The sequence below is a fragment of the Montipora capricornis genome, unplaced genomic scaffold, assembly GCF_036669925.1.
Source record: "Montipora capricornis isolate CH-2021 unplaced genomic scaffold, ASM3666992v2 scaffold_379, whole genome shotgun sequence".
In the NCBI taxonomy this organism is placed as follows: Eukaryota; Metazoa; Cnidaria; class Anthozoa; order Scleractinia; family Acroporidae; genus Montipora; species Montipora capricornis.
Window position 1 is genome coordinate 15,001 of NW_027180111.1, and position 10,439 is coordinate 25,439.

At 40.2% G+C, this 10,439-nt stretch overlaps 1 protein-coding gene across 1 annotated transcript; it reads left to right on the forward strand.

Moving 5' to 3' along the window:
• The first annotated feature begins 1,685 nt into the window (after positions 1 to 1,685).
• On the forward strand, positions 1,686 to 7,349 carry LOC138035398 (uncharacterized). Its single transcript, XM_068882097.1, has 3 exons — positions 1,686 to 1,833; positions 2,927 to 3,248; positions 5,928 to 7,349. Exons 2-3 carry the CDS (start codon positions 2,928 to 2,930, stop codon positions 6,711 to 6,713), a joined length of 1,107 nt encoding a protein of 368 aa, XP_068738198.1. The 5' UTR covers positions 1,686 to 1,833; position 2,927; the 3' UTR covers positions 6,714 to 7,349.
• Positions 7,350 to 10,439: the final 3,090 nt, after the last annotated feature.

Here is a 10,439-nt window from a genome sequence, read left to right on the forward strand (position 1 = left end):
CCTTCCTCTCGTTTTCGCCACGCCCTGGCCCTGTTTGAGGCCGCACCACTTTTTGGGTTATACTTGTGAACAAACGATACCCCGTCCAAGTAAAAGGAAATTTCATTTTTCCAGAAATCAGGATTTCTAATCATCTCTTGCTTCATGTTACGTGCAAATTGCAGTCGCACTTTTTTATCATTGTCACTAAGAATCCCTTTTCTTCGAGCCGAAAAATAATAGTATCCAAGTTCATTCAAATAGCGCGAATATGTCCTCCTACTGGCCACTTGAAAACTAAGACCACTCTCTTCCACTAAACTTCTCACAGTGACGTGTACATTATTCCGTCTAAAAGACTTTAAGGTACGAATCAATAAACGCATCTTTCTTTCGCTTACATTTCGTGGTCTTCCCTGCCTCTTGTCACTTAGTATCCTTGTCTTACGGCCATTTCCAAACTCATTACTGCAAATTCGGTGCGCAGACGACTTTGATATTCCACATTCCTCAGCGATTTTTCGGAAAGACAATTTACTGTATGTTCTCAGGTACCACACCAAAGCCTTTTTCTCTGCTACGATTTGTTGGATGAAGACCATACTTGCATGCACATACAATTATTCACAAAGCAGACGAAGAGTAAATTGTCATCGAAAGTTAAACAACGTCACAGTCGATATCGTTTGCAAACTCTAATTTTACATTTAAATTCTAAACCTCGCGCAAACATGACATTTGGTAACGCCATATATCCTTTCATATTGTTAATCACAGTTCCTTGTCTTATTATAGTGTTGTTTTCCATTTTTGTCAAAGTAATAGGTACTTTGGTGTGTCAGCCAGTATTCAGACAATGGGGGACAAAACTCTTAGGACGCTTGACATGATCTGTCGTTATTTCTCCCCTTTTCCCCCACCCCCCAAGCAATGTTGTAGTTTGTTTGGCGCTGTACAGTTTACCCTGTCCTAAAAGAGTTTGTTCATTTCAACATTGTTTGGAGGGGGGAGGGGAGGGCCATTCGTGGTATCCACGTGGTTAGAGAAGTGCATATTATGCTACATTTGAATATGTGAAAAGAAAAGGCTCTGGAAGGAAGGTTTTCGATATCCGTCCCAAGGAGTTTTGTCCTCCATTGTGGCTAAAATGGATGCGCTGTGGTATTTCGTGTCTTTCGCCTTTTGAGAGCCTCGGGTATTTTTCCGTATTACAGTAAACTATTGTTTCATGTAATTTCCTTTTGCTATGAGTCAAGAACGGTCAAGTTTGATCTCGCTGAAAGTTCTTTCGTCCAAATCATTTTACAAAGGCGTTTCCCATTGTAAAAATAATAATAAGACAACAGTTATTTTGGGAAACCCAATGCTTTGACTTTTCTTTGGCAGAAAGAATTCGCTACCAAGTAAATGATGATTTTGGTTCATCTTTTCAAAGTACATTATGTTGTATTATAGGATGAACGCTCAAATCTCCCCTTGTCGGAGATAAGTATGGAGCGGCGACTTTGAGGTTTTGCAGAAAAGGAGAAAAGCTTAAATCGTTCAATGATTAAAAATCCACGATTGTTTGCAGAGATCCGGTTAAGTGATCTAGAGAGAGAATTTTAATAGATATGATAATTAAAAATACGATTGGTATTTGTTTGTTCGACCTGACAGTTTTTCTGTATTATTTTCAAGTCTAGTTTGTGATCAAGACGACATTCACACTTTCAAAAGTGACATTTGAGCTTGGAAGGACTTTAGCCACAGAAGTTTGTAATTAGAGTTGGGTGGTGAAATTGAGGTCTGGTTAGGACTTGTGCTCATTTTGAAAACATCTGCCTCGCTCGCATTTAAAGAAACATCTCAAAGGTAAGCACAGTCCATGAACGTTCACGATTGCTATCCGTATTTTTGGGGAGACGGAATATTTTTAATTGTTTCTGTGTAAACCAAGACAGATGCCGACAGTACGAGCACCTTCGAGAATATTTTAAATCAGACCTAGTCCGTACCGAAACTAGAACACTGGCTGGCTACAGCCAGTGGCCCTTTTCAATTAAACTATCCCTGAGAGGTTCGCCGTTTGGGAATTGTTGATGATTCGTTTCGGGATAATATTTTTCTCCTCCAATTGTTCAAGATTAGGAAAAGCATCACCTCTGGCTGAAACAAAATCTGCGTTTCTATATGTTGAAATGATTCTGAATGCGATCTTCTTAATTTCTAAATTTGTGTATTTTGCAGCCAGGTGACATACTGAGCCTTTGAAAATCAAATAAGTTTTGATCCAGTCATTAAGATTTTTCCGTGTAGGGCTAAAAAAATGTTCACGTGGAAACTGCTTGGCAAATATTTGATAATCGACAGCTGAATGGTAACAGAAAGTCAGACTTATGAAAGCATACAGTATTTTGCGGTAAGAAATGTTTTCGAAATTAAAACAACTTACAAGAACGACTTTTAGACGAAAGGGTGGGGTAGACATTCACGTATCATTTCCGAGTACGTTTTTTGCCTCCTAGTAATTATTTTTGGACTGAATTGTACGTGCAGTTTCAATGGTTTAAAGTATTAAACGGAAGTATCTTTCCGACCTCTTAAAGTATTTTGAAATCTTCCTGCCTTAAAGATGTAGCTTGGAGATAGCTTTTAGAAACCGCCGCAACAGAAATAGCATATTTTACGTTGGGATAAAAACAAGCATATTATTTGTTTTTTGGCACGGAAAATATATGCACGAATTTTAATTCAAAATATTTCGCATTTTCTAACATATGTTTGTTTTTATCCCTACGTTCGTATTTGTTGTTTAGAAACTCCCAACTAGCCCATCCGATTGATACGAGCAGGGGTGGGGAGAGGTCACCCCCACAGGGTATACTATGTAAGAGTGACAGACGTTCCAACAGCTCCCTTTTAGACGGTTTCAAGCTTGTTGTGATATAATTTTACAATCCCCTAGGATGACTGTGGTTTACAGAGCTCTTTGGATTGCCACGGGAACGCTGATATTGATATCAACCTCTTCAAACAGCATGGAGTATAAAACACCATTCGTGTACATATACAATGTGTTCACTAAAGATGTCGCGGTCATGAAGCATACTATTCACTCAGTGGAGGTTACCAGTGCTGTGGAGTGTTTTCGTCATTGCGCGAGGGTCTGTGGCTGCTTGGCATTTCAGTTGACTGGAGCCAGTTGCGAGCTGTTAGACAATGCGGATGGGGATCTGGTAGCTAGACAAGGAACTCTCCTGTATATTATGCAACAAAACGGTGTCGAGGTTAGATGATACTTTGAGCCAAATTTTATCAGGAACATAGTTTAAATAGTTAAAAAAAAATGGTCCTGTAACCAGGTGATAGAAACATTAAGAAATAAGAACGTTACTCTGGTTGAAATTGTATAAGAATATGTACAATGTTTTAAAAGTCCCAACGTTTCGGTTGAACCTTCAACCTTCATCGGGGGAAAGTGAGGACCGATCGTGCAAAAACCATCCCATCTTCTAGTGATCAACGGTCAAAGGAAATGAAACACGTAACAGCAGCACTGTTGGCGAATGGTTACCCAAAGCGATTTGTGATTGATGTTGGCAAACCAAAACGACCAGCTTCACAACGGTTTCTGTATTCTTCCATACATCAAGGGCACATCGGAGCCTATCAAACGGATTTTGAGTAATCACATCATAGTTGCTCAAAAACCACACCGAACCATCGGGAATTTGTTTCCTAAACCGAAAGACCCAGAACCCAAAGATCAGACTCGTGGCGCCATCTACTCGATTCCATGCAAAGATTGTGACAAGAGTTATATCGGGGAAACCAAACGCAAATTTTCTACTCGCCTTAAAGAACACCAGAGAGCGGTGGAACATAAACACTCGCAAAAGTCAGCCTTAGCGGAACATTGTTTACGTTCTGGTCACACTGTCTCTTGGGAGTCCAAGAGGAATCCCCATTCTTGAGGCTTGGGAAATTAACACTTGTAGGAATCCACTTAATCGTGATGACGGCATGCATTTGCCGCACGAATTTCTAAATCTTGCCCTGAGGGACAGAATTTAATAATAATAGACTCGAATTTGGCATACTATAAGAAACGTGTTTTTTGCGAATTATTTTTTCACTTTCCCCTGATGAAGGTTGAAGGTTCAACCGAAACGTTGGGACTTTTAAAACATTGTACATATTCTTATACAATATCAACCAGAGTAACGTTCTTATTTCTTAATATAGTTTAAATATTTTAAATCTTTTAGGATATCATGCAAGTCTTAAGGGAACCTCCACTCCTTGTTTACAATCAAATTTGTTTGGATTTTTACTCAATGAAAGCATTTGTATCACTTCCAGAATCGCTTATATTTGTTTTCAGATTTCCTGGGCGCCGCCATCTTGAATAATTGTGACGTGTCTGAACCTTAACATACTGTAACACGTCACAATTATTCAAAATAGTGAAAATCAAAAAAGTGATTCTAAAATTCATTTTTTTCTCAATGATATGAACTTTTTAACAAAATTGATTGCGGACAAAATTTCTCCGATTTGTTTAACAACTTCAGTGAACATGTTTTCAATTTGGGTTTTCGAAACGCTACATATATAAGTCCATCATATATTGCACTGCTGGTATGAACTCAAGTGAAACTGTGTTGCCTCGAAGTTATGAGCGCAATTTACGATTGCTTCGAGAAGGCTGAAAAATTCTGGACTTCAACGGGGGTTTGAGCCCGTGACCTCGCGATACCGGTGCGACGCTCTAACCAACTGAGCTATGAAGCCACTGACGTTGGGAGCTGGTCATTTGTAAGTACAAATGTTCCCGTGATGGGTGAATTAATGAACGAAATGCTATATATATGAAATCCATCAGAAATGGACCAGCTCCCAAAGTCAGTGGCTTCATAGCTCAGTTGGTTAGAGCATCGCACCGGTATCGCTAGGTCGCGGGTTTAAACCCCGTTGAAGTCCTGAATTTTTCAGGCTTCTCTACGCAGTTGCTAAAATTGCGTGCATAACTGCGAGGCAACATAGTTTCACTTAATTAATTTTAGTTTTATTATTACAGATCAGGAGCTAATCGTACTGAATCAGTACGAGCCGACAACTGGTTCTCCTGTGGCTTTAAACGCGGATCGTTTTCTCAAAACCAGGAGATCATGACCAGGAGCGTAAAATTTCATTCGGTTTATGAAATTCCCTATTTTCGCAAATCCCATAATACATTTCATTTTGGGGGGTTATTTGCATTAAAACAATGGATATCCAGTTTACTGAAGCATGATACAGTCGCAAGAGTAAATAATAAACACTTAATGACTGATCCTGATCAGTTGATTTTGTTTCCCGAGAATCTCAATGTTTTCCCGAGGCGCAGGCGCGGGAAACATTGAAATTCGAGGGAAACAAAATCAACTGTTTCTCTCGGGACCAGTCATTAAGTTATTTGTTATATAGCACAAAAAGAAAAAGGTGCAACGGCAACAGCAACGGTGATCGTCAGTCAACATTCGCGGGTAACAGTGCACTGCTACCCTCTGACGTCATAAATTTTACACTGTTGCCGCATAGAGACTTTTGGCGGGAAACTGTTTTATTGTTAGATGTCATGTGACCTCGAAGTAACCAATGAGAGCGCGTGCTGTTGGGGAAAAAATTCAGCAATATAACAACTTATATTGTATTTTTTTCATGTAAAGACCCCCCCCCCCCCCCCCAAAAAAAAAAACTTTCGAGAAACAAGCCCCAGCTTCCAGAGCAAATCGCGCGGTCATGGGTTCGAGTCCCGTTCGTGCCTTGATGTTTTGTTTCTCTTTCTTCGTAACTTCTATGATCTCCAACTCTCGTGTACTGCTGTTTCTACTTTGTAGGCTGGGGTTTTTGAGCTCCTGGAAGGATATATTGAGTACTTAGTCAAATGAACGGTTGTTGAGTGAGTATTCTTTTGTTTCCAGGGTAATGGGAGCTGTTTGAACGGATGTTGCGAATCCCAGCCTTGCCTCAACGGAGGCACGTGCCGAGAAACGTGTAATGACATCAAAGAACAGTATACTTGCGCATGCTCTGAACATTACCATGGGAAAAGATGTGAATTGTTTAATCCGAAGTCTTGTCAATCTATCGCAAGGATTAAGCCAGAAGTGGTTTCTGGGATTTATGACCTCGTTATCAGCTTTAACAAGACTATTCGGACCTACTGTGATTTCAGCTCTGAGGCTGGAAAAGCATGGACCCTGATAGAATCATTTTCCCTAGGAAACAAGGAGGTTTACAAAAACAAACCTTTTTATCACGACTTTCCACGAAACGAGAATAATTTTACATGGGACGACTTCCGAGTCTCGTATCAAGCATTGGTTACCATTCGGGATAACTCAACACACTGGCGAGTCACATGTAGCTTCCCATCAGGCCTCACGTATTCCGACTACGCACGCGCATCGCTGACAGCCACAGACCTGTTAACCTTTATAAACCAAGACAAATGCCGACAGTACGAGTATGTTTCAGTTCGAGGTATCAACTGCACAGATTGCGAGGGGATGCAAGTACAGAGAGATAATCAACATATGCATACTGATTCTTATTGGAGTGGTAAAAACGGCTGTGAATGGGACCCCAGGGCTGGTGCAGTAGCGGGTGAAGATAACTTTGGCTTTTATGATTTCACTAATCCACAACACAAGTGCACGAAAAATCCCCTCTCGACTACGCAGTGGTGGCTCGGAGCTGAGCTATAATTTGAAAGGTGTTCTCATGATATCAATGAAACATGGTTTTGCTGTTCAAGTTTCAAGACAGACGCGATGCTCTGGTCTATAAATGTGAGAGCAATATCATTTTGCACTGATGGTTTCAATGTAGATGAATGATGAGAGAAGACTTGATGCCAAGCGGCCCATATCCTACGAACGCAGACGCATTTCCGGTTGTCGTTCCAGCGGAGAAAAGCGACCGCCGGAAATACGTTTCCCTTCGAATGCCGTGAGGATGAAGATTCTGATTCAGCCGGAATGGTCAGGACTGATGACGTTCTCTTTCTGTTACGTTTTAGAGAGTTGGAGCCGGACACTTAGCCAAAAGCGACTTAAGCATCTGAAGTGCTCTCCTAACTTCTACGGGACTCACTTAATTAAGCAAAGCTAAATTACAGGGACCATAGTCATAGAAGTTCACTTCAACCTCTATTTTAAAACGAGTCTCAAGTACAATTCATTTCTTGCGAAATTCAGCCTTCATACCCAAGAAATTTACAAAAACTGAATAGGACCCTAAAGTCTCCCACTGCGACTAACTTGAAAAATTTGACAGACCTTGAAACCGGGAACTGTTTTTTTGTTTATTTTCTAACGTTAATAAAGATATGAGTCTTGAAGTCAACCAGCTTTCCAAAACAAACAAATGTTCAGTTTGGTGAAAACGTGAGCCTTCCTAGCAGGATTTTTTGTAATGCACAATGGCCCAACTGTTGATAGTGTGAATTTGAACGCTATTTTATAGTTTATATCTCGTGTTATCAAGTGATTCGTTTTGATGGATGATCCTCCAAATTCACGTCTGGTACTTCATTTCTAAGGAAGACTTCAATTTGTACTCCCAAAAACGTGAACAACGAAATATAAAGATCACCAAAGGTGCATGATACGCCTTGGAAATGGTGGATAAATGCATAGTTTGTAAACAACTTCTAAGTATTACAGTTAGAAAAAAACGAACCGCTACTTTAAATTTTGCGTTTCTTGTAAGCATCGTCAGGCACTGCTCATGTAGTTAGACCGCTCTGACTATTCCAATCCTCCTGGGTACCGAATTCGAATCGATTCCTGGCCGATTCATTTTTCTTTCAGCTTCGAATTGCTTTTGCCTTGCTTGGTGAGAAACTCCTGTGACGGGAATTACGGAAACGTCAAGTATTGAGAAATTTTCTTCTTCATTAAAGCATGGGCTGGGATTACATGCACATGTGGTTAGAGTGCCATCCCGAACCATACTTACCTCGAATCGAATCCAAATCGATTCATGCTCGATGCAGTGTTTTCTTTCTACTTCGAAATGATTTTTTAGCCTGGATAATATGTCTCTCATGCATTCACCTTCAGCATGCAAAATGTGCGTAAATAAGGAAAACATTTTAGTAAAACAACCGTCTCACAAATCTCATAAAAAGCGCTTAGGAACTCCTGTGACGTCAATTTGACAAATTTGTTGTATTGAGAAATTTTGCTCTTCAATCAAGTATTTGCTGGGATTGCTCATGAGGTTAGAGCGCTTGTCCAATTCATACTTAACGGGCATCGAATCCAAAACGATTCCTGGCTGCTGCAGTGTTTTTTTTCTCTCGACAAATTGGTCTGTTTTGCTTGATAGGATGTCCATCATGCACCTTGAGCTTGCAAAATGTGCACAAATGAGGAGAACATTTTGGTAATACGACCTTGTGATAAAAAGCGCCTAGAAGCTCGGTGTATTGAGAAATTTTCCCGTTCTTTTAAGCATCGTCTGGGACTGCTAATGAGGTTAGAGCGGCCGCCCAATGTATAACTGAAAGAAAAATATAGCTTAATTGTCACAACGGGCTGAGCGAAGCTTGATTAAGGGGACACTTTCTAGGAACAAGCATTTCTGCCCTTGCCCCTAGTGAAGTCAGATCAACTTGGGAGGTAGTACTTTGGTACAGTAACTATAACAGAACTCAGATCTCCTTCGCTCAACTCACAGGATATTTGCCGATTGCTGGATGCAGCCTTAAGTAGGCAGGAATTTGGCGAAATTTGCATATATCTGAAAAGAACAAAACTAAAATTGGCTTAGGACTCTAATTTTCAATTTTTTCTTTAGCCCGTCTCCAAGCAACTACTTTCCGATTGGTGATTTGTTGCACATAGAGACATTATATATCAATGATAGTTTCTGTCCGTGAGTACTATTTTGAAGTTGAGGGCCACATGTTAGAAAACTGCTATAAATCAATGGTAACTCTTGATGCAGTTCTCAACGAATTTTGTCCAAATATTGTGGATTCCCAACTAATTTTTACATAGTCAAAGACCGCACAACAAAAAGAAACAGTTTTTTGTTGTTTTGTTTGGGCGAATTCCCTTCTGAAGACATTTTTGTCTCAGTGGACGATGAATCTTCTCCGCCACAAGCTTCTTCGCAAAGTTTGGCCTGATTTCGCGTTTGCCTTAATTTGATATTGTGTTGATTAACAAGACGCTTTGAAAGATTTCATAGCCACTCTCAACTTACAAAAATAGTCTGATGAACATGCGCACTTGGTAAAAACGTAAAACAGAATAAATTATCCCACAATTGAGCAATTGAGAAGTGTACATTGCAAATGTCGCAATGGGTTGAGCGAAGCTCACTTAAGGGACCACATACAAGGAACAAGCATTCCTGCCAATGTCCCTGAGACGCTCTGGCCTCATCCTAAATGGATGTCCTCTGATTTCTTCACAGACGCCTGCACACTGAGATCGATTGGCGAGGTAGTTCTTTCTTTCCCGCTCCAAGGAAGGGAAGGAGAGAGACCCTGGGACGAGGTTGGGAATACCTCGAGCTTTTCTCAATTTGCTTAGCTCAGAGTTGCTTGACAGAACACATCTTACGATCCTGTGCGGGGAAATAGTTCTGAAGAAAATCTTCCACCTTACGTTTCGTGTGACTCAAGAGATCCTTCTTTTTTTGTATGCAAGGGGATTATTTGGTATTTTTCAAAGCCTCTGTATTGCTACAATTTCCTCGCTGATGACATCACAGTGACAATTCGAAAGGCCAATGACTGTGAGCATGCAACCTCGATACAATTGGGCGACGGCATTTTTACAGACTAACTAATAAGATGTTTTTTTTTTAATTTTCCAGGGAAAACAAAACTTTCTGGCCAATCATGAGCCTTATATTATTAATTGAGTACGGTGTCCTGTGTGAGTCAATACTCATTTAAAACTTCTTTACAAAGCTTCCTCTCTAAGAATATCATAACATAGATCTAAGAATAGTATGAGGGTGATACGACTATTGCCATTATCTTAAGTCTTAATGAGGGCTTGGTTAAAACCAGCCATTATTATTTATTCATTTTTCTTTAGACCCAATGTAACAGGAAGTTTCTGCGCCCATTTAGTCTGAAATTAAAATTTCAAAATGCTTGCAGTTGGCGCTTGTTGGACAAACTTCCTGGGAAAAAAATGGCGACGTCTAATGATGCTCATGGCAAGGAGAGCAGGAAGTACAACTGAGTTGACTTATATCTAAAAAGGCCTCGTTGTGTATGCATGAAGCAAAACAGTCAAAAGTAAAGAGAAGTTTACCGAAAGGCTGGATGCAGATATCTGAAAGGACTACACCAAAACTGACTTTCGAAAGAAAGTGTCAGCTTTGATTCTTGGATATTTTCGGCGAGATATCTGGCCATTCTCCTGCATCATCTGTTCATTCCCTGATAATCTAAGTTCTCTCTT

What these genes read in the sequence shown, in the direction of transcription:
- LOC138035398 (XM_068882097.1), top strand. Translation starts at nt 2,928, where the DNA reads ATGACTGTGGTTTACAGAGCTCTTTGGATTGCCACGGGAACGCTGATA. An exon ending in TGCAACAAAACGGTGTCGAG is followed by an intron (nt 3,249 to 5,927) that starts GTTAGATGATAC and finishes TTTTGTTTCCAG; the next exon opens with GGTAATGGGAGCTGTTTGAA.